The sequence below is a fragment of the Crotalus tigris genome, unplaced genomic scaffold, assembly GCF_016545835.1.
Source record: "Crotalus tigris isolate CLP2741 ecotype Arizona unplaced genomic scaffold, ASM1654583v1 scf7180000019021.11574027:1482141, whole genome shotgun sequence".
NCBI lineage: Eukaryota > Metazoa > Chordata > Lepidosauria > Squamata > Viperidae > Crotalus > Crotalus tigris.
This window is the reverse complement of record NW_024097333.1, coordinates 226008-252638: the sequence shown is the minus strand read 5'-3', so window position 1 is coordinate 252638 and position 26631 is coordinate 226008. Positions and strand designations below refer to the sequence as shown.

At 48.4% G+C, this 26631-nt stretch overlaps 2 protein-coding genes across 7 annotated transcripts in view; one reads left to right on the top strand and one right to left on the bottom strand.

Annotated features, from left to right (window-relative positions):
- Positions 1-23: 23 nt before the first annotated feature.
- On the top strand, positions 24-21276 carry RNF115 (ring finger protein 115). Of its 2 annotated transcripts, none has more exons than XM_039358437.1 (9): positions 24-154; positions 5659-5717; positions 6848-6905; positions 12739-12935; positions 13909-13983; positions 15417-15498; positions 16626-16719; positions 19010-19125; positions 20024-21276. In XM_039358437.1, the coding sequence occupies exons 1-9, from the start codon at positions 77-79 to the stop codon at positions 20153-20155; spliced, it is 891 nt and encodes a 296-aa protein (XP_039214371.1). In that variant the 5' UTR covers positions 24-76; the 3' UTR covers positions 20156-21276. The 2 variants fall into 2 exon arrangements, with proteins under 2 accessions (XP_039214371.1, XP_039214370.1); XM_039358436.1 differs by having other exon boundaries at positions 40-172.
- ITGA10 (integrin subunit alpha 10) overlaps positions 20935-26631 on the bottom strand; it is a 79113-nt gene continuing 73416 nt past the window's right edge. For all 5 annotated transcript variants that reach the window (XM_039358423.1, XM_039358421.1, XM_039358422.1 and 2 more), the window contains 3 exons: positions 26014-26112; positions 24543-24656; positions 20935-22873 (listed from right to left, as the gene is read on the bottom strand). In XM_039358423.1, the coding sequence (XP_039214357.1) occupies positions 22823-22873; positions 24543-24656; positions 26014-26112 (264 nt within the window). In that variant the 3' untranslated portion in view covers positions 20935-22822. The remainder of the gene's footprint in view (positions 22874-24542; positions 24657-26013; positions 26113-26631) is intronic.

Here is a 26631-nt window from a genome sequence, read left to right as displayed (position 1 = left end):
GCTCTGTGGCCGGCCTCGGCCAAGCGGGCGCTGTTTCGCTTTCCAAGGCCGGCGCGGAGGCTCGGCGGGGCGGAGGATGGCGGAGGCCTCTTCGGCAGCCGCGACGGCCGCCGTCTCCCAGCACCGCTTCTTCTGCCACAGCTGCAAGGGCGAGGTCAGCCCCAAGCTGCCGGTGAGCTCGGCGGGCCCCGCCCGAGGAGGGAGAGGCCTGGGGGGGGGAGGGGCGACCCGGGCTGGGCGGGGGAGGGGAAGGCCGGTCCCGCCGCCCCCTTGCAAATGAGGGGAGGGGCGAAGGGGCCCCCCGCAGCGGAATCCCCTCAAACCCCCTCCCCGCTGTCCCCCCCCCCCCAGGCCGGGGGTGGGTGGGTGCATAAGCCTCTTCCCCCCCCCCCGGATCTGCCCAGGTGGGGGTGGGGGGAGTGCTGGGGGTCCAAGGTCTCCGAAGGCAGCAGCAGCAGCAGAGCAGCGGAGTTTGAGAACGGAGTCGCCGAGTTGCAAGGGACCTTGGAGGTCATCTAGTCCAGCCCCCTGCTCAAGCACTAGTCCAGACCAATGGCTGTCCAGTCTCTCCTTAAGAACTTCCCGTGATGGAGCACTCATAGGTGGACTAACGCTGCTTAGAACACAGAATCGTAGGATTGGAAGGGGGCCCTGGAGGTCATCTAGTCCAGCCCCCTGCTCAAGCACTAGTCCAGACCAATGGCTGTCCAGTCTCTCCTTAAGAACTTCCAGGGATGGAGCACTCACCAGGTGGACTAACGCTGCTTAGAACACAGAATCGTAGGATTGGAAGGGGGCCCTGGAGGTCATCTAGTCCAGCCCTCTGCTCAAGCACTAGTCCAGACTAATGGCTGTCCAGTCTCTCCTTAAGAACTTCCAGTGATGGAGCACTCCCAGGTGGACTAACGCTGCTTAGAACACAGCATCATAGGATTGGAAGGGGCCCCTGGAGGTCATCTAGTCCAGCCCCCTGCTGAAGCACTAGTCCAGACCAATGGCTGTCCAGTCTCTCCTTAAGAACTTCCAGGGATGGAGCACTCACCAGGTGGACTAACGCTGCTTAGAACACAGAATCGTAGGATTGGAAGGGGGCCCTGGAGGTCATCTAGTCCAGCCCTCTGCTCAAGCACTAGTCCAGACCAATGGCTGTCCAGTCTCTCCTTAAGAACTTCCAGTGGTGGAGCACTCCCAGGTGGACTAACGCTGCTTAGAACACAGAATCCTAGGATTGGAAGGGGGCCCTGGAGGTCATCTAGTCCAGCCCCCTGCTGAAGCACTATTCCAGACCAATGGCTGTCCAGTCTCTCCTTAAGAACTTCCAGTGATGGAGCACTCACAGGTGGACTAACGCTGCTTAGAACACAGAATCCTAGGATTGGAAGGGGGTCCCTGCTCCAGCAGGAGACCCTATACCCATCCTGGACAAATGACTTTCCAGTTTCTTAAAAAGACTCCAGGGATGGATCACCCACAGCCTCGGGAGGCAAGCTGTTCCACTGGTTAATTGGTCTGGGATTACAGATGAACAAATTTGGAAGGGACCTTGGAGGCCATCTAGTCCAGCCCCTTGCTCAAGCACTCTGGACAAATGGCTGCCCAGTCTCTTCTTGAAGAACGGTTGCAAGATTTGGGTATGGCCAGTCTAGAGAAAAGAAAGACCGGGGGGGGGGGGGAGAGACATGATAGCAGCATTCCAGTATTTGGGGGGCTGCCACAAAGAAGGGGGGGTGTCAAGCTATTCTCCAAAGCCCCAGAAAGCAAGACAAGAAACAATGGATGGAAACTGATCAAGGAGAGAAGCAACCTGGAATTAAGGATATATTTGACGATATATTGCAAACCCTTCCGTGGTACAGGTAGTCCTCAACTTACGACCACAACTGAGCTCAGAGTTTATGTTGCTAACTGAGACATTTGTTAAGTGAGCTTTGCCCCATTTTACGACTTTTCTTACTACAGTTGTTAAGTGAATCGCTGCAATTATTACATGACACGATGGTTAAGCGAATCTGGGTTTCCCATTGACTTTGGGAAGGTCACCAAAGGGGGTCATGTAATCCCGCAACACTGCAACCATTGTGAATACAAACTAGTTGCAACCAGCCTGCCTTCCATTGAGGTCCTGTGTACTGCATGAGCCAGAAAAGGGGCTGAGAAAATATCTATAGACGCCTCACATCCTGGACGTAATCTATTTCAACTGTCCCGCCACGAGTTGTCCTATGGCGAAGTGACCGTGGCAAGTTGCCCCATTTGGGCTCTCCCACAGCGAGAACATTGGGTGTGTTTGTGTGTGTGTGTTGAAACACCATTTTCCAGATGTCTGGAGCAGATCTAGCCCGACAGTGGAAGCTTCTCTGAATCCTGGGTGGAAATTGGGCTTGGGCTCTCCAGGCCATGAAAGGTGCTGATTCTGAGCCTTTGGAAGCAGGCTTATAAACCAACTTCCGGCCTGCCTCAGCGTCCACAGCTTTGGCTTTGTTCCTGGTGTCAGCTCTTAAGAGCACAGATGTGGGTGTGCCTGGGATTTCTGAGCAATCACGACGGGAAAATTGCTCCAGTCAATTTTCAGTCTCTTCCCTTGCCTTTTAAATCACTGCTCATTGCAAGATATATGTGGAATTATTGTGTCAGCTGAGTTTTTTTTTTTCCCCAGTGAGCCGAACTCCAGGGAATGTGATTCCTTTATTCAGCTTATATCCTGCCTTTTTGACATGTTTTCTGTGCCACGAGGCCTTCAAATAAAACCTGAGTTTCATTTTGGATCATTTTGGCATTGGGTGTCCTACCGCTCTATAGTGCTTTTGCTAAGTTAAGGGAAAAATAAAGCAATGACAATGGATAATGTTCAACTCTGCCCTTTTTGGTGGATGGTTTATGTGTCGGAAAGCAGTTCCTTTCAGTTATGCATCTCCTGCTCTCTTGGGTGCCTTTTTTGTGCTACAGATAATTGTGAAAGTTGCTGTGCAATACACAAATATTGTTTAAAGCAGTGGCTCTCAACCTTTTTAATGCCGCGACCCCCAACCGGTTGTAAGTCGAGGACTACTCAACCGGTCGTAAGTCGAGAACTACTAAACTGGTGCAGCACCGTTTGCAGAATGGGACTTTTGGCGGGCTCAGCAGGGCGGAGACAGCCTGGACAATTCCTATTGGCTTTTGAAAGCCAATAGAATTAGACTCTATTCAAGAGAGTCTATTCTATTGGCTTTCAAAAGCCGATAGAATAAAAGGGAGTAGCACAGCTAAGGAAAAGGGGGAAAAAATGGCGGACTGCGTTGTTTGGCGACCCCCGTGAAATGGTCGTTCAACCCCAAATGGGGTCCCGACCCACAGGTTGAGAACCACTGGTTTAAAGCATTTGAGTTTTGCTTTGCAGCTCTCTTTGGGGGCTCAGAGGTAGTTAATGTTGTACAGACAGCTCCCTGAGAAAATAATGGATTTGGGGTTTTGTTTTGTTGTAAAGATGCTAAGAAAAAGACTCAGGCATGTCTTGAGCAGAGATCTGAAGCTGCTGCAGAGCTGCTTGTCACAGCTTGAGACAGCTTGAGAGTCTCTGTGTGTTTATTGGTTTTTATATACTTTTTACATACAGAGGCTTTTACCATTAAATGCTGACATTTTACATTCATAAGTTTAACCATTAGATGCTGACATAAAGTTTCTTCATTGGAAAATTCCTTTATATAAGCAACTATTTTCTAGTAACATATTACCTGATCAGAGACCAGGTAAGAACAAATACAGATAGATCAAAGGGAGAAAGAACTGACAAAGGCAGGAAGAGATAGGAAGTAACTTAAGCATATTATCTATTTAGGTAGGTGAGATATTAAATCAAAAGGGGATGACCTTCTGGCTGCTTCATTGGGACAAAGAGTATCAAAAGGTTATGAGGTTTGTGGGGGGGGGAAGCATGGCAGTTTGCTGCGCGTGCATTTCCCCCCACATTTTGTATTTTTGCCTTTTTCCCTCCCTCGTTTCCTCAAATCTGCCTTCCCAGATTCTTGTTTTTAGGCAAAAAAATTTTTTTAAAAAATATACAGGTAGTTCAAGACTTATGACCATAATTGAGCCCAAAATTTATGTTGCTAAGTGAGACATTTGTTAAGTGAATTTTGCCCTTTTGTGCCACAGTTGTTAAGTACAGCTGTTAAGTTAGTAACACGGTTAAGTGAATCTGGCTTCCCCATCGATTTTGCCTGTAAGACGGTCGCAAAGGGGCATCGTGTGACCCCGGGGACGTGCGACCGTCGTAACTATGAGTCTGTTGCCAATCGTCTGAATTTTGATCACGTGACCCTGGGGATGCTGCAACCGTGGTAAGTGTGAAAAATGGTCCTGAGTCCCTTTTTTCAGTGCCATTGTAACTTTGAACGGTCACTAAATGAACTGTTGTAAGTCGAGGACTGCCCGTTATGTGGGAATGTGAGATGGCTGGCACAGAGATTTTCCCATCCAGAGAACAAGTTGATCCTGGCACTTCCGCTGAGCCCAGAAGAAGCGCCGATCAGCTGGAATGTTGCAGCCTCTCCAGGGTCTTGTGATTTACATTCAGATGCTTGGCAACCGATTCATATTTATGACGGTCACAGTGTCCCAGGGTCATGTGAAGCGACCAAAACCTGCTGCAACCACCTAGCAGATGGGGGGGGGAATAAAAACCAAACACCCCCCCACCCCACCCCCGCTGCCAATCCTCAACAGAAATGCTCACAACAATGAAAACCTTGGACAGAAGGAAGAGTGCCGCCAGGTGGGCAGGCAGGTGTCTTACTCGGCTGTGGCTTGGGGGGCACTTTTTTCAGTACCATTGTAACTTCAAATAGTCACTAAGCGAACTGTTGTAAGTCGAGGACTACCTGTACTTTATCACTTTTTTCCTTTTTTTGGGTCATCAAGTTTTTGACACCTTGCTAGGCGCCTGGTGATCCTCGGATGTTGCCATATCCTAAAAGTGGTACCATGGGTGAAAAGGTTGAAAAGCCCTGGGCTAGAGAACTGGACTTCAAGCTAATTGGGGAATGTGTTTTATGGCTGTTAATTGGAGGAGGGAACTGTGCTTTGATACTAAGTGCCCAGGGGAGGGGAATTCAGTTTTTGGCTTCGATTATGCAGTGCCGATATTATGCTACTCGAATAAAAGATTCTTTAAGGTAAACAATGCCTCGACGTTCTTTCGAAGAGTGTCATCTGTCGGAACCATGACATTAACTTTGGAATTTGTCGGATATTACGCCAGCATTTAACAGTAACTGTAGTTCAGTATATTCAAGTTGTGAGCATGGGAGCAAGGAAGCCGTTCCACCCGTAGGGTCACCAATCCAGCACAAGGTCAGCATAAGGAATGGGGGGAGATGGGAAAGGCAGGAACACAGGGTCCGTTTCCAAAACAACTTGGGAACTTTAAATTGGACATTGACTGAACACGGGGGAAAGTGAAAGTTAATTGCATCATTTTCCCACCAAGCCAACAGATTCTGCCTTTCTCTAATCTGTAACTGCTTTGTTCTCAATAAAGTATACTCTTGGGTGGAGGGGGAATGAACCAGGAGTCTCCCTTTGCTAATTAAAACTAAGTGGGATGGATGGCACGTGTTTATTATTGGCGGAAATCTTACGGCTCCGTTTTTTTTCTTTTTCTTGCTTCCTTGGCAGGAATACACGTGTCCCCGATGTGAATCTGGCTTTATTGAAGAAGTAACAGACGACTCCAGGTACCTGTCATTTCCTGACCTGCAACAACACGGTGTCTTTTTATATATTATATATTTATATATTCTCTTCTGAAAGGTGTTTCTCAACCTCCGGCTCTCTAAAAGAAGGCAAATGACCAGTTGTTTGTTTTTCTTTGAAGATGTTTCACTTCTCCTCCAAGAAGCTTCTTCAGCTCTGACTGGATGGTGGGGAGTGGAAGGATTTATACGCCTTGCAGACAGCTGGTCATTTGCCTTCTTTTTAGAGAGTCGTTGAGGCCACTTGGAGGTTGATCTGTTTTTCTCAAGGTCACCTGAGTGGAGCAAATGGGTGTGGAGCCTTCCTGGAACTGCTGAAAGGACTATGTTCCACACCCATTTACACCACTCAGGTGACCCTGAGGACACAGATAAACCTCCAAGTGGCCTCAACGACTCTCTAAAAGGAGACAAATGACCAGCTGTCTGCAAGGAGTATAAATCCTCCCATTTCCCCACCATCCAGTCAGAGCTGAAGAAGCTTCTTAGATGAGAAGTGAAACATCTTCAAAGAAAGAACAAGAAAGTCCAGTTGCCTCCAGGAAAAAAAAAAAAAACACCTTTGGGACAACCATGACATGGATGACCGAGAATCTCCACAGACATTCGCTGAGGGACGATTCAACAATTCAGTTTAATTATTTAAACGAGTTAAAAAATGTTTTAATTGTTGTCCTTCACATTTCATTTTGTCCGTCCCTTGCAATCCTTTCTTTAATGATTCTGTAATGATAATAATGATAAAGTTGGAAGGGACCTTGGAGGTCATCTAGTCCATCCCCCTGCTCAGGCAGGAAACCCTACACCATTTCGGACAAATGGCTGTCCAGTCTCTTCTTAAAAACTTCCAGTGTTGGAGCCTTCACCGCTTCTGGAGGCAGATGGTTCCACTGGTTAATTGATTCTATTCCACTGTTTCTTTGCTATTAGTGTGATTCTTGGCGAGGTGTCGTAGACCCCTCTTAGGCTGCTCCCTGGTATGTTAGTGACCAGAAAGGTGAGAATATCTGGGAATTGAAGTCCACCTATCTCACAGTTGCCAAGGTTGGGAAGTCCTTGTTCTAGAAGCCCTGGCGTTTTCCCACCACCTGTTGTTTTTTTTCTCTCTTTAGTTTTTTAGAAGGCAACAGCAGTGGCACCGATGAAAGTCCTTCCACCCCATTTGCAGAGGTGAGTTTCCCCGTTTTGTTTTTTTATTTTTTAATTTTATTTTTCAGCTTTTTACGGCTGTGTTGGGAAGGGGTCCTTCCTTGTCCATTCCCACCCCTGAACGACTTTGGTCTGGTTTGAGATGTGGCTCTTTGGTAGGCGAGATCGTTTTTAGGGAGACCCCCTCGTTTGAAAAAGACACGGGTGTGAAAACAAGCCATCGGTTGTTTGAAGAAGTGTAAACCTCGATGGGATGCTATAGAATAGATAAACACTTTGGATCACTTTCCTCAATAAATCAATGAACAAGTACAGATAATGCTCAACTGATAACCGTGTCAGATGTCCATCTAGCACAGGGATAGGCCACCTTGGCTCTTTTATGACTCGTGGACTTCAACTCCCAGAATTCCTGAGCCAGCATGGGGAAATATGGCCCCCTCATGACTCGTGGACTTCAACTCCCAGAATTTCTGAGCCAGCATGGCTCAGCTTGGAAACCTCTCCCTTTCCCCTCAGCATGGCTGGCTCAGGAATTCTGGGAGTTGAAGTCCACGAGTCATAAAAGAGCCAAGGTTGACTACCCCTGATCTAGTGAATCCAAATAAGGAACTCCTTGAATACACAGGTAGTCCTCGACTTTCAACAGTTGATTTAGTGACTGTTCAGAGTTACAACAGGACTGACAAAAGTGACTCATGACCGTTTTTCACACTTATAACTGTTCCAGCATCCCCGTGGTCACGTGATCAAAATCCAAAATGCTTGGCAACTGACTCATATTTATATCCCAGGATCCTGTGATCCGCTTCTGCAACCTGACAGGCAAAGTCAACGGGGGAAGCCAGAATCACTTAACAACCAGGGTTACTAACTTAACAAGTGCAGTAATTCACTTAACAACTGTTGTGGCAAGAAAAGTCGTAACATGGGGCAAAAGTCCCTTAACAAATGTTTCTCTTGGCAACAAAAATTCTGGGCTCCATTGTGGCCGTAACCCAAGGACTACCTGTAGTTCTTCCCCAAAGTAACAGTTTTATTGAATACACTACACGGAAAGAAAAAAAGCAAAACCAGTGCTGACTTTCCCATTCAATTCATCCACATAGTTAATCTTGAAGTCCTCCCTTTGGCCGTCCCTTGCAATGTCCCCACTCTCATACACTCTTTTTGTTATGGGAACTGTCTGGACGGTTCAAACACCTGTGCAGCGTCGCCTTGAAGGGTGGAGCAGGGTCTCACGATCTGCAGATGGCGGCATTCCATTCCCACCCCATGCAGCTCACACACACACACCCAATTGTTGTCAGGTTGAGATCGGAGAGGAGGAAACTAGGTGGAAAGTGAATCACTCTTGACAAATGGGTTGCTTTGTGAACAGTTAAAAGTTATGATAGACCCCACACACACACCAAAGGGACTTACATCCTGTTTTGAAGTTTTAGCGTCAGTGCCCGTGGGCGCTTGGGAACTGGTCCACATTTATAGCTTTTTGCAGGGCCCCCGGTCACATGGCCATGATTTACAATAATTTTGCGAGAAACCAGTGTTTACCTCTGGTTTCCCAGCAAAAAGCTGGCTGTAGCCAAGAGCAAGTTGGCTTAATGATCACAGAGCTCACCGGTGCAGAACAAATTGTAAACAGTGATCTCCTTCATGGCCATCACAACTTATGACTTGTAAGTTGACGGCTCCCTGTATAATGTTTTTGGCTTATTTCTTCAATTGGTTTATATTTATCTAGTTTTGGGGCTTGCGTGGAGAACAGATCGCGTCTTAGGTCCTATTCCACAGGCTCCGCCAACTTTTCAGCACCACTGTACACGCGGAAGAGAAAAAAAACTTTGGTATAAAAATATGGGCGATTTCTAGTAAAAGTATATTAATAGCCCCTTCAAGCCAAGAGAGGCTGACTCGTGGTTTTTGCAAATCAGACCAAGTATAGCCTTGGATCCAAGTCGTTTTATATTTAGATGGGTGACTGGTTATGCCGAGATGCAATTTCTGTTGTGTGAGGCAGGCTTTTGCCTCGAGGGAGTGGGCAGATGCTGGAAGAAGGAAGCTATTCAAAGCTTCCCCAACCACTTCAGCTGCCAGTTTGCCTCCCACTTACCTTTCAGCCAGGGCATTGCTGGGGCCTCCCACCTGCTTGTGATCAAGACTGGCAGGACAATCAAACAGCCAGGTGTGTTACCTACTTTGACAGGAGGTAAGCTTGCTATCCTGGCTCTTCTGCTATATGAGGCATGGATGGAGACTGCTGTCTCTATTTGGAGGCTGAGTTTGCAGACCCTACAGGGTACACAGGTGGCTGGCTGGTTGTGGGCTTCATGTGTGGCACAGACCAACTGATGCTTCCTTTGTTGTGAGAACCTAGGCAATGGGGTTGACGCAGTAAGCTGAGTCCCTTCACCAGGGTTTAGAGTGTTGTGAGGATGCTACTGGCATGTTAATTAGTGGTCTGAGCTAACACAGCTACTTTGGTTCAAATCAGAATAAAGCTGGAAGGGACCTTGGAGGTCTTCTAGTTTAGCCCCCTGCTCAAGCAGGAGACCCTATCCCATTCCAGACAAGTGGCTGTCCAGTCTCTTCTTAAAAGCCTCCAGTGATGGAGCACCCACAGCTTCTGGAGGCAAGATGTTCCACTGGTTAATTGTCCTCACTGTCAGGAAGTTTCTTCTTAATTCCAGGTTGCTTCTCTCCTTGATTAGTTTCCATCCATTGTTTCTTGCCTTCTAGTGCTTTGGAAAATAGTTAACTCCATCCTTTTTGTGGCAGCCCCTCAAATACTGAAATACCGCTATCATGTCCCCCCTAGTCCTTCTTTTCTCTAGACTGGCCATGCCCAATTCCTGTAACTGTTCTTGGTCTCCAGGCCTTTAATCATTTTAGTTGCTCTTCTCCAAAGTCTCAACATCTTTTTTATAATGTGGTGACCAAAACTGGATGCAGTGTTCCAGGTGTGCCCTTACTAAGGATTTATAAAGCGGTACTAAAAGTTCATGCGATCTTGATTCTGTGCCTCTGTTTATACCATCAGGGATTGTATTAGCTTTTTGGGCCGTACACGGCTGGCTGATGTTTAAGTGATCGTCCACAGGACTCCAAGGTCCCTCTCACAGTGACTGTTTTTGAGCCATTTTGACTGTTCTACTGCAGTTCTACTTTTTTTTTTAATGCAACTGCCTAGCATGTAGACCGCCCAGAATCCCATAAAGGGTGTGGCTAGCTGATGAGGACTAATGAGTCCGAAATAGCTATACTAGTCTCCCACTTAAATCTTTAACTCTTTGTCAGCAAAAAGAAATCTGAATATATACTGCTCAAAAAACACAAACGTATAGGATCCTATACGTTTGTGTTCCCTTTATTTTTTTGAGTAGTGTGTGTGTGTGTGTGTGTGTGTGTGAGAATCCAATTATATTTCATCTCTAGTTATCAACTATAGAAAACCCCATTTCTGCCTTCTCTGGATTCTGTCATATGATGAAGGGAAGGGGGTGAACAAAGGGGTTTTGTGGCCCTCACTTCCTTCGGTACAACTTCAAAGGAATTGAATGTGGATATCACCAAAAGGGCTAACCATAAGAATGGGGCTATTACCTTTCATGTAGTTCTCTCTGAAGTCTCCATCCAGCCGGCAGCAAGGAAAAGGGGGTGGGAGTGTAATGCCTGAGACTGTCGCTGGAAGAAGGAGGTGATTGGGTGGGGCTACTGGGGAACCCCTTAAAACCTTGAATGGGAGAGCTTGGACCCCAAGTCCTGTCTAGAACGCCTGCAACCATTTTCTCTTAATAAAGGATGCCTGTTGGAAGAATTATTCCAAGAGTTCTGTCTTCGTAAGAGGCAAAGTGGGGTGGGTCCTTACAATGTGTGTGTGTGTGTGCATTCATGTTGTATTTCAGTTCTTGTTAGTCACTCAGGATCTTATTGCTTAAATGGGTGGCCCTATGCCTCAGTTGAAATAAATTTATGTCATCTCTAGTACCCGCCCCCTCCACCTCCCCCTGGAATAAACATACTGAAATAATTATTTCAAGCTAATCCCCTTGGAAGTTCTGTCTCAGAGCATTTCAGATGTTTGGATCTATAGGCAGTTCTTTTAAAAATAAAGCTGATTCTGCCCCCCACCCCCATGTGTTCTTTCTGAATTTAGCCCTTGAGCTCAGCGGGTCAAGCGTCACAGCTGACCTCAGGCCAACTGCTTTACCTGACTCGCCTTTTATCTGAACTCATCTGTCTCAGACGTGTTGCTTAATGTCACCGCGATCAGAAATAGTGGTCAGTTCTGGCCCTGCCAGCCCTTCTTGGGGGAGGCTGACTCTGTAGCCCGTCATACCGTTGGGCTTTGGAAGGGCTCCAGAACTGCCTCTTCCTTCTCCTTATGGTACTCTACTGTCCCTCCGGCTTTAGAGTCGGGATCAATCAATCAGAATAGAGCCGGAAGGGACCTTGGAGGTCATCTAGTCCAACCCCCTGCTCAGGCAGGAAACCCTATACTATTTCGGACAAATCAAACTATTGCAACCAGCCTGCCTTCCATTGAGGAGCTGTAAACTGCAAGAGTCAGAGAGGGGGGGATGAGAAAATATCTACAGACCCTTCACATCCTGGACATAATCTATTTCAACTCCTCCCCGCTGGACGCTGTTCTAGGGCATTGCATGCCAAAACAACCAAACTAAGTTTTTTTTTCCCTGTGTCATCACTCTGCTGAACACCTAATTCCCGCAGCACCGTTTTAGGCCTAAGATATTTACCCATGTAGTGAGCTGTATTAACTATTATCCTTCTCATCTTCTCCTCTTTCCTCCTACCTTCTCCTGTTGGTATCTAGGATTAATAATTGTATCTTATGATTTATGATCTGTGACTTACCACTTTGTTTTAGCTATGTACACTGAGAGCTTCTGCACCAGAGACAAATTCCTTGTGTGTCCAATCACTCTTGGCCAATAAAGAATCCTATTTCTCTAGTGGACTTAATTCTTACTAGAATTAGAACTAGAGGGTCAGCTGTAGTGGACTTAATTCTTACTAATAAATATGAAACGGTTGAAGGAGTGGAGGCTGTAGGAAGTTTGGGGAAGAGTGATCATGTTATACTAGAATTCACCATAATGCAGAAAAAGATAGACTTTAAGGGAGCCGACTTCAATAAGCTGAGAGAGTGTCTAGGAAGGATTCCATGGCTGGAAATCTTGGAGGGAAAAGCAGTTCAGGATGCTTGGGATACTCTGAAAAACAAGGGAATAAAAGCCCAAACAAAAACAATACCACAGAGAAAGAAAAACAAGAGACTCCAGACTCTACACAAGCTCTTTTACAAAGTTGAGGGACCAAAAGGACAAGTACCGGTAGTCCTCAACCTACGACCACCATTGAGCCAAAAATTTCTGTCGTTAAGTGAGACGTTTGCTAAGGGAGCTTTGCCCCATTTTACGATCTTTCTTTCCCCCAGTTGTTAAGTGAATCACTTCAGCTGATAAGCTAGTAACCCGGCTGTGAAGTGAATCTGGCTTCCCCATTAACTTTGCTGGTCAGAAGTTCACAAAAGGGGATTCTGGGACACTGTAGTCGTCATAAACCGCGAACCGGTTGCCAAGTATCTGAATTCTGATCACATGATTGTGGGGATGCTGCAAAGGTCGTAACTGAAAAACTGTCCCAAGTCTCTTTTTTTTCCAGGGCCGTCGTCACTTTGAATGGTCACTGTTGTAAGTCGAGGAGTACCTGTATATAAATTGGTTCCTGGGAAGGAAGATCACGCTTTTCCCTCAGGCCGAGTTTTTGGTGTGCCTCTAAACCAGTTCTGACTCTTTTTTTCCCTCCATTTTCCATCTCCCTTCCTCAGTTCTGGGACCAGCTGGACCGCTCCATGGTCTTTCCATTCCTGAGCAGCTCTCTGGACCACAATGGCAGAGACAACGAGAGGGGTCACCAGGCCCACGCGGACCTCTGGGGACCAAGCCGACCCCCCCGGCTGCCCATGGCCCGGAGGTATCGGCCCCGCCTCAGCACCCGGCCGGATCGCTCCCCGGCCATCGAAGGGTAAGAATCGCGGGAGCGAGTCGAGCTCTCGAAAACAACAGCCCCGTTCAGCTTTTGCACGAGAGAACGGCGCTTGTTTCACCAAGGGAAGGCAAAACCAGCAGAGCCTCGAAGCCGGGACAGGTAGCCCTCGACTTAACGACCACCGCCGAGCCCAACATTTCTGTCATTAAGCGAAACGTTTGTGGAGTGAATTTTGCCACATTTTGCGACCTCTCTTGCCAGCGTTGTTAAGTGAAGCGCTGTTAAGTTGGGAAACCCGGTGGTTAACAGAGCCGAGGTGGCGCAGCAGTTAGAGTGCAGTACTGCAGGCCACTTTAGCTGACTGTGTTCAGCAGGTTAGCGGTTCAAATCTCACCGGCTCAAGGTTGACTCAGCCTTCCATCCTTCCGAGGTAGGTAAAATGAGGACCCAGATTGTTGGGGGCAATGTAATATATATATATATACATTGCTTACTGGTGTACACCGCTTAGAGAGTGCTTGCACTTAAAGCGCTATATAAGTCTCATAAATAAATAAATAAATAAATAAATAAGTGAATCTGGCTTCCCCACGGACTTTGCTCGGCAGAAAGTCACGTGACCCTGGGACACGGCAGCCGTCCTAAACACGAGTCAGTTGCCAAAGTGTCCGAATTTTGATCACATGACCGTGAGGATGCTGCAAGGGTCCTAAGTGTGAAAAATGGTCCCAAGTCCCCGTTTTTCAGTGTCATTGTGACAACAAACTATTGTAAGTCGAGGATTATCCGTAGTTTTTCATAATGATCCTATCTGGGCTCTTGGCAGCCAGCTCAGCATTGTGCATCGATATGCGCCATTGTGCTCTTTGCCAAAGGAGCTGGTGCTTCCTGCATCACGCAAGGTCAGAAAATGTCTTTGTGGCAGTGGCAACTTCCCTGAATATGGCTGCTCCTTCCTTACCTGTGACCTTTTCTCTGTTCTTCCCACCTGGCAAATCACCTGGAGCAGAATAATACAGCAGATCTTCGCTGGCTTCTTTGCAAATTCGGCAGTGCCCGGATCACCTCCTCCATCATTCTCCTGGTGAGTGGCATCCGCTCTTGGGCCCTCCGTGCTTGGATTCAGGCAAAGTTGAGGTTGTTCTGGGACTCTGGGGACCTTTTCAAGCTGCTCCTCAGCTCCGATCCTGGGAAGGGAGGTCTGAAAACTTCATGAGGGAAGGTGGCTTGAATCTCAAGCAGGCAATTCCTCTCCGCTTTGTCTCCGGGTCTTTGGTCCCGCTCCAGGCCTGGCTTTGCAAAATGGGACAACTCGCCACACTGCGGGACCATTCAAGAATTCAATTTAATTATTTAAAATAGTTTTAAAAATGTTTTATTTTTTGTCCTTCAGGTTTCGTGTTGTCCCTTCTTTGGCTTCCTTTCTTTCATGATTCTGTTCCACTATTTCTTCAATATTAGTGTGACTCTTGTCCTGCGGCGAGTTGGCCAGGATGGGTTGGCTGTGGGGAGGGGTCTTAGAACTGACCAAACCCCCCGCCCCACTTCACTTCTCCTGCATCCTAGTTATCCTTGGTCAGAGGTAGGCCACCTTGGCTCTTTTATGACGCCTGGACTTCAACTCCCAGAATTCCTGAGCCAGCCATGCTGAGGGGAAAGGGAGAGGTTTCCAAGCTGAGCCATGCTGGCTGAGGAACTCTGGGAATTGAAGTCCACGAGTCATGAGGGGGCCAAAGTTTCCCTCATGCTGGCTCAGGAATTCTGGGAGTTGAAGTCCACGAGTCATGAAGGAGCCATAGTTCCCCCATGCTGGCTGAGGAACTCTGGGAGTTGAAGTCACTAGTCATGAAGGGGCCATAGTTTCCCCCATGCTGGCTCAGGAATTCTGGGAGTTGAAGTCCATACATCATAAGGGGCCATAGTTCCCCCATGCTGGCTCAGGAATTCTGGGAGTTGAAGTCCCCAAATCATGAAGGAGCCATAGTTCCCCCATGCTGGCTGAGGAACTCTGGGAGTTGAAGTCCACGAGTCATGAAGGGGCCATAGTTTCCCCCATGCTGGCTCAGGAATTCTGGGAGTTGAAGTCCATACATCATAAGGGGCCATAGTTCCCCCGTGCTGGCTCAGGAATTCTGGGAGTTGAAGTCTCCAAGTCATGAAGAAGCCATAGTTCCCCCATGCTGGCTGAGGAACTCTGGGAATTGAAGTCCATGAGTCATGAAGGGGCCATAGTTCCCCCATACTGGCTCAGGAATTCTGGGAGTTGAAGTCCACAAGTCATAAAAGAGTCAAGATTGCCTACCCCTGTCCTTGGCGAATTGTGCTGACCATCGCAGCTGACCCCTTCCTCCGAGACCTGGAGCTTCTCCCAGAGTCATTTTCTGACTAGGAGTTGCAGAAAATTACAGCTTGGGGGGGCTCGAAGTTGTCCACCATTTTAGACTTGAAAGTTGAGGGATGAAAAGCAGCCCCCCACGGGCCCCCCTTTGAGCGCCCTTTTTCTTTCCCTCCCTCCAGGGGTGGCGTGCAAGGCAGGCTGCACTCTAGCTTTGGGGACTACGCGTGGGACCAGAGCGGCCTCGATGCTGTCTTGACCCAGGTAAAGGCACTGGCCAGAAGGCCCCGGGCGAGGCTGCCCTTCTCCTCCTGCAGGGACACCTGTGGCACACCTGTCCTGACCCCTGGGCCAGTGCTGGGCCTTCTCCTCCACAGTCTACCTTTGCTTGTGTCCACGTCCCCTCAGCTGTCCCGGCCCGTCCCCCTCTGCAAAAGAAAGCCTGGATCTCAGCACTGAAAAGACTGACACCAGGCTGGGTTCACGCAACACGCTAAGCCACACATATGTGCGTGCGCACACAAGATAAAACACACCTACTTGAAGTGAAACTGAGCTATGCATGACGTTTCCCTTCTCCTCCAAGAAGCTTCTTCAGCTCTGACCGGATGGTGGGGAATGGGAGGATTTATACTCCTTGCAGACAGCTGGTCATTTGCCTTCTTTTAGAGAGTCGTTGAGGCCACTTGGAGGTTTATCTGTGTCCTCGGGGTCATCTGAGTGGTGCAAATGGATGTGGAGCCTTCTTGGAACTGCTGAAAGGATCATTTGCACCACTTGGGGGATGCTGAGGTCACCGATACACCTCCAGGTAGCTTTAACAGCCCTCTAAAAGAAGGCAAATGACGAGCTGTCTGCAAGGAGTGTAAATCCTCCCATTTCCCCACCATCCAGTCGGAGCTGAAGAAGCTTCTTGGATGAGAAGTGAAACATCTTCATAGAAAAACAAACAACTGGTCATTTGCCTTCTTTGAGAGAGCCGTTGAGGCCACTTGAAGGTTTATCTGTGTCCTTAGGTCGCCTGAGTGGTGCAAATGGATGGGGAGCCTTCTTGGAATTGCTGAAAGGACTGTGTTCCACTCCCTTTTTTGCACTACTCAAATGACCCTGAAGATACAGGTAAACCTCCAAGTGGCCTCAACGACTCTCTAAAAGAAGGCAAATGACCAGCTGTCTGCAAGGAGTATAAATCCTCCCATTCCCCACCATCCGGTCAGAGCTGAAGAAGCTTCTTGGAGGAGAAGGGAAACGTCTTCAAAGAAAAACAGTTGGCTCATGAAAAAAAAAGCACCTTTGCGATTCTTCCCGCCTAACTTTGCAACAGTCAGCACCTCCACCTTAAGACCTCTTCTCGTGCGTTACCCTCCCTTCCTCTCTCACCTCTCTTGCAGCTTATGGGGCACTTGGAAAATACAGGGCCTCCCCCAGCTGAGAAGGAGAAAATTTCTTCCCTCCCAACAGTGACCGTCACTCAGGAACAAGTGGGTGAGTAAGTTCTTGTTTTGGTCCCCCTTTTTCTCTTGGCTGGTCTGGAGCCAGTTGGGGAGGGCTGAGCCTTTTGTGTCAGAAGAAAGAGCTTTTCTGGAGACCTCATCAGCTCCGGCAAAACAGCCATGGTGGCCCTATTTTTCCCGGTGGCTCCCAAACAAATCGTCCAACAGAGCTTTTGTCTGGGAGCTCTGCTGCTTTTGTAAATGTTATTTTGAGAAGAAATTGTGGGCACTCCATCACAAGAGGTTTTTAAGAAGAGACTAGACAGTCACTTGACTGAGATGGTCTAGGTCAGGGGTCGGCAACCTTAAACATTCAAAGAGCCACTTGGACCCATTTCCCACAGAAAAGAAAACACCGGGAGCTGCAAAACCCAATGGGGGGGATTGATTGAAGAGTTTAATTAAAAAGAAATAGAGGGTGCTGTGCATGAGTTCTCTTTCTCTCCTCTCTTTTTCTCTCTCTCTCCCCCTCTCTCTTCCTCTCTCTCTCTTTCCTCTCCTCTCCCCTCTTTCTCTTCCTCTCTCTTTTAATCCCCCTCTCTCTCCCTCTCTTTCCTCTCCCTCTCTCTCTCTCTCCCCCCCTCCCCTCCTCTCTCTCCCTCTCTCCGATCTTCTGCTCACCTGGCAAGTTGGCTTCACGCTGTTCTCGGACAAGCTGACACACATTCTTATTGGGCTGGCTCTTCCTGCCCTTGGTCTGCCAGTCCTCTTCCCCCACTCAGTGTATGTGTATATGTGTGTGTGAATGAGAGAGAGAGAGGGAGAGAGCTACTGCTTCCTGCAGAGACGTAGCAAAGGAGCCCCACCCAATAAGCTTGTCAGCTTGGAAAACAGCGTGAGCCCACTCTCTTTTTTACAGAGAGAGAGAGAGAGAAGGGAAGAGCAAGTGCATCTCTCTGTCTCTGTCTCTCTCTGTGGCTCCAGAGCCGTGGGTTGCCGACCCGTGGTCTAGGTTCTCCTGCTCAAGCAGGGGATTGGACTAGAAGACCTCCAAGGTCCCTTCCAGCTCTATTCTATTCTAAATTTGCCCGTTCAGAGATTGCACACCATCATGCCCTTCCAACGTGGCTTTCAGAGTTATTTCACAGGATTTCCACTTTCTGATCGATAGGCTTTTTCTTTTAACTGCCAGTTAATTTCAACCGCTGCCCCAGTCAGTTCTTTCATGTAGATGTTCAGCTTCCATCATCCCCAGCCGTCCTCTGATTTAGGGTAGGAATAATAAATTATAATGGAGGAGCTCGTGGCCTTCCACCTTTGTGCAAGAAAATGGCAGCAGCGACTCTGCTTGCCCTTGTCTTGTCTTTCAGATTGGACCTGGGCTGGGGGAAGGAGAAGGCCCTAGAAATGCAGAGCTGCACATAGTAATACAGGTAGTCCTTTACTTACGACCGCCACTGAGTTTTTGAGTGAGACATTTGTTAAGTGAGTTTTGCCCCCATTTTACGACCTTCCTTGCTTCAGTTGTTAAAAGAATCCCTGCAGTTGGTAAGTTGGTAACCCGGTTGTTAAGTGAATTCCTTCCTTCCTTCCTTCCTTCCTTCCTTCCTTCCTTCCTTCCTTCCTTCCTTCCTTCCTTCCTTCCTTCCTTATTTCTCTTTTTCCTTCCTTCCTTCCTTTTCTTCCCTTTATCTCCTTCCTTCCTTATTTATTTGTTTCTCTTTTTCCTTCCTTCCTTTTCTTCCCTTCATCTCCTTTCTTTCTTTCTTTCTTTCTTTCTTTCTTTTTCTTTCTTTATTTCTTTTTCCTTCCTTCCCTTCATCTCCTTTCTTTCTTTCTTTCTTTCTTTCTTTCTTTTTTTCTTCTTCCTTCCTTTCTCTCAGTCCCACCAGCATGCGATAGAAAACCCCAGTCATTTCCTGGGAAGGGTCTTAAGGGTCTTAGGCCTCTTTGAAGATCATCAATTCCACCCAATACCCCAATTGCTGATTGCTAAGTTTTACCAGTCAAGTGACAGTCCAAGCTCTTTTTCTTCCATCACCTTCCAAACCTTTTCGTCCTTGTCCTTTCCGCATCTTTTTCTTTTGGGATGCTTTTCTTTCTCTTTGCTTTTACAACTCCATGGCCACATCGTTTCCCCACTTCCCACCAACCTGGCTTTCGGCTCCTTAGCAGCCAGCATCCCTTTGGCGCCATCTTTCCTCCGCTGAAATGACTCGGCACCAGGAACCTTCCCCTCTTCCTTTCATCTGTTTTTCTTGAGCCTGGGGTAACTCCCTCTGGCCACATGGCTGAGGCCCGATGCGTGGCGACAGCTGTCACTAACGTTCTCCCTCTCACAGATACGGGTTTGGAGTGTCCCGTGTGCAAAGAAGACTACACTGTGGCGGAGCAGGTCCGGCAACTCCCGTGCAATCACTATTTCCATAGCAGCTGCATTGTGCCATGGCTGGAACTGGTAAGACTCTGCTTGGGCTTGGACAGTGGGGAGGAGGGAGCTTGTCCCTATCTCTGGGGCAGGAAATCTCAGGCACCACAAGAGATGTAGCTGGACCGCTAGGAGCCAACAAGAACGTCCTCCCTCAGGAAGGCATTTGGTTTTGGCACCTCTGGAGCTCCGAATGGGCAGATGGCAACAATGGTGTGATCGGTTGCATCCTCCATCTCGACAGTCAGTCAGCTGTGCTCTGCGCAAGGCACACTCGGAGCAGTTGTGGCGCAGTGGTTTAAGAATGCAGTATTGCAGGCTGACTCTGTCCACTGCCAGCAGTTCGATCCTGACTGGCTCAAGGTTGACTCAGTCTTCCGTTCTTCTGAGGTTGGTAAAAAGAGGAGCCAGGTTGTTGGGGGCAAAAGGCTGAGTCTGTAAACTGCTTAGAGAGGGCTGTAAAGCACTGTGAAGCGGTATATAAGTGCTGTTGTTGTTCTGTTCTGTTCTGTTCTATTATTCCATTCCATTCCATTCTATTCTATTCTGTTATTCTATTCTATTCTGTTATTCTATTCTATTATTCTGTTTTATTCTATTCTATTCTATTATTTTATTCCGTTCCATTCCATTCTATTGTATTCCTATTTTATTCTATTCTGTTATTCTATTCTATTCTATTCTATTCTATTCTATTCTATTCTATTCTATTCTATTCTGTTATTCTATTATCCTGTTTTATTCTATTCTTCTATTATTTTATTCTGTTCCGTTCCATTCCATTCTGTTCTATTCCTATTTTATTTTATTTTATTATTATTCTATTATTCTATTCTATTCTATTCTATTCTATTCTATTCTATTCTATTCTATTCCCATGGTGGCGCCTGCCGCTCACACGCTTGCTTGTTTTCGCCTCCTTTGCCAGCACGACACGTGTCCTGTGTGCCGGAAGAGTTTGAATGGGGAGGACTCCGCTCAGCGAGCCCCGAACACGGACGCCTCCACCAGCAACTCCTTTAGCAGCCCAGGCCACCTGCATGACCGATGGACTTTCTGACGCCTTCCCAGGGCCGGCGGGAGAGAGAAGGGCAGCTGAAGCCTGTGGCACTCTTGACTACAGTTGTAAATTGTACGATAACTCAACTACACAAGCAAGTAGCAAGAAGAGAGGAAGCGGGCCCAAGCAGCATTCACACACACCCCACCGAAGCCTGCCCCCCCTTTCTGAAAAACGGTCCCCGAGGAACCATTTCTTGTCTGTAGGGGCCACTTGCATTTCTTGAGCCTTCAGGTCTGTAGGGGCCACTTGCAGGGTGGGAGTGGCGTCCATTAAAGCGTGTGGACCTCCTCCGATAGCTGTACTAATTGCTGGCTGTCTGTCCACGTAACACCTTTACCTGGAAGTGGACCGGGAAGACAAAGCTCGGAAGAAGCCCGGAGTCGGAAGGCCTGCAGGGACGTGGCTCTCTGCAGTGCCTTAGGCGTGGCATGTATGGAGGGGGCTGTTTGGTGGGGTTTCCTTTGCATTTGATGGGTTCAGAAGGGGGGGGAAGGAGAAAGAAAGCCCCCCCACACCTACTGTCCCCACTCCAGGTTTCTGTGGAAGCCAACAGGTGACGCTTGCCTGTGCGAGGCAGGTCCGGATTCCTTTGCTTGAACTGAGTTATCCACTTGCCTGCCACGCGAGGCCCAGCTTGCTCCGTGCGGTCAAACGGACTCATTTGTCTTTCGCAGCAAAAGTGGCGTCGCCATGTATTCCTCTATATTGAAAACGCGAATACCAGTGTTGATGTATCAGGAAGAACGGCTTGTCGTCTCAATTTTTTTTTTTTCTTCTTCAGCTTCTGTATACAGCCACCATTCTTTTCTCCTCGGCTTTGAAATCCTCTCGATCGTGTCTGGACTTCCTTTATACCCCGCCAGCCCTGGGGGAAAAAAACTCTCTCACCTTCAAGTGGAGAGGAAAGGCGGGGGGGGGGGCGCGGGCCGGTGAGTTAGCCAGATCAAGATGCAAAGTGAACAAAGATGAAAAAAAAAACAAAAAACAACTCACCTCCTTCTCCCTTTCCCCACACACACACACACACACTACAAGGAAAGAAAGAGCCGTGGGCACAGTTGTAAAAATGTGCCTGGGCGTTGATGCTAAATCTTGCTATTGAATAAAGTCTTTAATAAGAAACCAGACCAGCGAAGGTAATTTTTGGCCGGGCTTTTGAACCGAGACGTGCAAGAGAGGCTGGCTTCTTCACGCCGGCAGGCAAGGCTCATGGAGGCTGGGAATCGGAGTGGCAGCGTTGCCCACCCTGGCAGCCTCGGCCCTTGAAAGGCCCAGGCCCAGCGCCGTTAGAAGCCCCACAGCTTGGGGCCTGCTGTAGCCAAAGGGCCTCTAAGACCCTGGAAAAGTTGCAAGGCCCTTGGTGGCCCCAGAATCCTTCCCGCGTCTTGGCACCCGTGGAAGTTTCTCCAGAACAAGCCCCCCCTTGTGCCAGTCCAGAAAGATGAAGGGAAACTGGCAGAGGTAGCTGCCCAACTTCCCCTTCCAAGTCCTCCTTCCATTTGGCTGCAGGCTTCACCGATTCCCCGGGGAGGAAGGGGCTGCTGTTGAGAACCGGAGGGCCTGGCTGGAAATTGGGAGACTGCAATTCCCGTTATTCTGCATTGGCTGAGGTTGATGGGAGATGGAGTCCAGCCACAGGCTCCTCCTCCACTTCTGATTATGACTGTGGAGAAGGAAGCGTGTCTTCGCTTCCGTTTCTGTTGTTCTGTTGCTGCCTTGGCTTGAGGCAGCCCAAGATCGTGATTCCCCCAGGTGTTTGTCCACTTTTAGGAGCGCCCACTTTTTCGCCAAAAGGAGGGACGCGACTATCACCACCCTGCCTTTTGCTAACAACCGGGCAGCTGGCGCTTAACCCTCTTCCACACAACGCTTTAAAAAAAAGAAGGGAGAGCAACTTTCCCATTTTATAAAATCCCCGTTTTCATTAGAACAATTTTTCAGAAATTCAGGTGGCTCGTGATGAGGAGGGGGGGGACGCCATACCCCAATTTATGTGAAAAACAGACACAACAGCCTCTTGTTTTGGGGGGGGGAACCAATTTAACAATATGCCTGGTTTCGGAAATGGGCACGCGCAACAAGCCAAAGGAGACCCAAATCCCTGTAGCTTGTTCAGTGCTCCAGCGAGCTGCGCGGGACGAAAACCACGGTTGTCTCTGTTTTTTCTTGAAGTAAAAGTCCAGCAAGATTTGCAACAGGCAGTCCCAACAGCAGCTTCTGGTGCAGTGTTGCAGCACTGCAAATGCCAGAGTGAACCCCAAAACTTCCTCTGGGGAGGGGGGGTTTAAAAAGCATCTAGAATAAAGGATTTCCATGTGGGGATTTCCTGCACGGTGAAAGGGGACCCCCTTAAAAGTCCACAGGCCTGTCCACAAATCTGGCAGGCAAACGTGGCTTTTGATCTACCTGAAGATCAGTCTTGGCAATATTTAGATAGCGCATATCTAAATACACGGAAGGGGAGAGAGACGGCCGTGCTTTCTGGTTCCCAAAATGCGAAGAGATGCTGCCTTAAGATTTTGGAGCCGTTCTTGCGGACCGGCCCGAACGTCCGTGGTCCTAAAAGTGATCGGTACAGAAAAAAAAGCACAGCTCCCCTTCTGGGTTTTAACTCACGGACGCGTCTTCCTCTTGGGCGAAGAGTCTTTGTTCCCACGGACTCGTTTAATCTTCTTTCTCGTCTTCTCCAGGCTTTTTGTGCGCGAAAAATCCAATCTGAGGTTGGGATGAGAGAAGGAAGCAGAAAACAAAGAGGTTATTTACAGACTGCAGAGAATTGGAGGTTGAAACATCAAAGTTTCGGTTCTGAAGTTTCCAAACCCAACTGCAACTAAACCCAAGCTTTGTTGCCTTTTTCGAGCACCTAAGTGAGAAATTGTTGGTCAACGATCTGCTAAGACAGCGGTTCTCAACCTGTGGGTCGGGACCCCATTTGGGGTCGAAGGACCATTTCACGGGGGTTGCCAAACAACGCAGTCTGCCATTTTTTCCCCCCTTTCCTTAGCTGTGCTCCTCCCTTTTATTCTATTGGCTTTTGAAAGCCAATAGAATAGACTCTCTTGAATAGAGTCTAATTCTATTGGCTTTCAAAAGCCAATAGGAATTGTCCAGGCTGTCTCTGCCCTGCTGAGCCCGCCAAAAGTCCCATTCTGCAAACAGTGCTGCACCCGTCGAGTAGTCCTCGACTTACGACCGGTTGAGTAGTCCTCGACTTACGACCGGTTGGGGGTCGCGGCATTAAAAAGGTTGAGAACCACTGTGCTAAGAGGTGTTTTTACTCCCACTTTTAGGCATTTCCCGCGTTCTCTCAAATTCAGACTCTTCTTTTTTCAGGGACCTGTGGTAAATTAAGGGCACAATTAATACAGGCAGTCCTCCACTTACAACAGTTTGTTTAGTGACCGTCTGAAGTTACAACGCTGCTGAAAAAAGTGACTCAGGACCGTTTTTCACACTTAGTGTCCCCTGCAGCCTCCCCAGGGTCAAGACGCTTGGCAATTGACTCACGTTTACGATGGTTGCCATGTCTCAGCGATCCCCCTTTTGCGACCTGAGAAGCCCAGTCAATGGAACCAGATTCGCTTAACAACCGTGTTACTAGTTTAACAACTGCATTGATTCACTTAACAGCTGGGGCATGAAAGTTTGTAAAACGGGGCAAAATTCACTTAAGAAATGTCTCCATCAGAGAAATTTGGAGTGCCCTTGTGGCCGTTAAGCCGAGGACTCCCTGTATACAGGCACAACCATTTGTTACTTTAGTGTGTTGAAAGTCACAACAGCGCTGAGAGAAGTAATTTGCAACCGGTCCTTGAGTTAACCGCCATTGGAGCATCCCTGCTATCACGTGATCGCAGCTTGGAGGCTTGGCTTGTCGGAAGGTCACAGAGGGGGATCGCGTGACCCCGGGACCCTCCGACCGTCATAACTACGAGTCAGTTGTCAAGCATCCAAATGTAAATCACGTGACCATGGGGAGGGTGACAGTCATAAAACGGTTGTAAGTCACTTTTTTCCATGGTGGTGCAGTGGTTAGAATGCAGCATTGTAGGCTAACTCTGCCCACAGCCAGCCGTTCGATCCTGACTCAGCCTTCCATCCTTCCAAGGTCGGTAAAATGAGGACCCAGATTGTTGGGGGGTGGGCAATATGCTGATTCCGTAAGCCACTTAGAGAGGGCTGTAGTTTCCCATTGATATTTAAATCTAATGTTTAATATTTATAATTTCCAAGTTCTAAGTAACCCCAGTTCACCCCTTTATCACAATTCATCACAAGATCTAATGTTCAGGATGCAGGTCTTATCCATTTGAATTCTCACCCTCTTACATCAACTACTTAATAATACAATATAATATTCTTAGGGATCCCACCCAATTCTTACCTTCCATAAAAAGATGATGACCAGTGTTAGAAGCAGGAGGCCGCCAAGGATGCTGCCAATCAGAATCCAGAGGGAAAGAGGGACCAGTTTGGACTGGATAATCTCCAAGAGAACCTGCAGGGAGACCAAACTCCTGAGAAGGCCGTAATTCTGAAGGCCTTAGGCCAGGGGTCGGCAACCTTAAACACTGAAAGAGCCACTTGGACCCGTTTCCCACAGAAAAGAAAATACTGGGAGCCGCAAAACTTGCGTGTGCACGCACAAGGGGGAGGGCTTGATTGAAGAGTTTAATTTAAAAGGAATAGAGGCTGTTGTGTGTGAGTTCTCTCTCTTTCTCTCCTTCCCTCCCTCTTCCCCCCCCCTCTCTGATCTGCTCACCTGGCAAGCTGGCTTCACCATGTTCTCCGACAAGCTGGCACACATTCTTATTGGGCTGGCTCTCTCTTGCCCTTGGTCTGCCAGTCCTCTTCCCCCACTCTCTCTCTCTCTCTCTCTCTCTCTCTCTCTCTCTCTCTTTGTGTGTGTGTGTGTGAGAGAGAGAGAGGGAGAGCTGCTGCTTTCTGCTGCTTCCTGCTTCGACGCAGCAAAGGCAGGAGCCCCGCCCAATAAGCTTGTCAGCTTGTCTGATAATAGCATGAGGCCAATTTTTTTACACACGCACGCACAGAGAGAGAGAGAGAGAGAGAGAGAGAGAGAGAAGGGAAGAGCAAATGCCTCTGTCACTGACTCTCTCTGCAAATGGCGGAGGAGGCTGGGAGCCGTAGGAGAAGGCTCAAAGAGCCACATGCAGCTCCAGAGCCGCGGGTTGCCGACCCATGCCTTAGAAGGTTGCCGACCCATGCCGTCCTGCATAATCTCATATTCTGGGTAACAAAACACTGGAGCATACCAATCATCCCCAGCTTGGAGGAAGCATCACGGGGTCCACTCTGCCAAGGACACCACAACCTTCCCGTTGCTATGATAGGGCAGGGGTGGACATATACTGGTCCTCAGCCTGGTGGCCTCGGGGAGGTGCCCTCACTGCCCTTCTCTACGTCCGTCTTACGATGCAGTGCCAGAACCAGACAAAGCTCAAGGTGTCCTCTGGCCAAATAAATGGAATTTTTGGATGGATTTATTGAAGATCACTTTTTGCTTTCATTCGCTTTAGTAATACATCTAGTCCTTGCAACGGTTCATATAGTGACCATTCAAAGTTACAATGGCACTGAAAAAAGTGACTTATGACTTTTCACATTTAACAACCGTTGCAGTATCCCTCCCTGGTCACGTGATCAAAATTTGGCTGTTTGGCCACTGGTTCGTATTTATGACAGTTGCCGTGTCCCGGGGATCTCCTTTTATGACTTTCTGACGTGAAAGGGGGAAGCCCGATTCACTTCACAACTGCAGTGGTTCACTTAACAACCGTGGGAAGAAAAGTTGCAAAATGAGGAAAAAACGGCTCTGTGTCAGCCCCGTCTCTTACCTCCCGCTGGTGGGCGGCTTTTGGTAGGAGAAACAGGTTGTTCTCTTCGTGAACGCTCAGCGTGATGCTGCTGATGATCTTCACCGACTTGAACTTAGCCTAGATCAGTAATGGCAAACCTTTTAGAGACCGAGTGCCCACACCGCAACCCAAAACCCACTTATTTATTGCAAAGTGCCAGGACTGCATCAGCATTGTAGGGCCCTTGGGGGGGGCAGGGAGGTGCCTCTGAGTGTCGCCTCTGGCACGGAAAAACCAGGGGCGCAAAAATGGGCCACCGTGCTGCAAGGCACAAAAACGGCCACCATCGCGCTGTGGGATGCAGATACAAGGCGCTGCACCACGCAAGAACGGGGCAAGGCTAGTGAGTATCATGCAGGCACTAGCTCTGCCCCATCTGCAGCCTGTGCATCCTCATGGCCCTGTGCGCGCATGCATGTATGTAAAATGCTTCCCCCTCCCTTTTCTTCCAGTCCACCAATGGAGAATGGTTTGGTGACCTCTGCTCTACCACCTCTAATCAGCCGCTTCGCCTCCTTTGTGCTGGACGGGGCTCCTGCTCCGGGCGGCAGTGGTGGCCTGCTGCTGGCGGTGTTGGCGCGCGTGCCATCAGAGAGG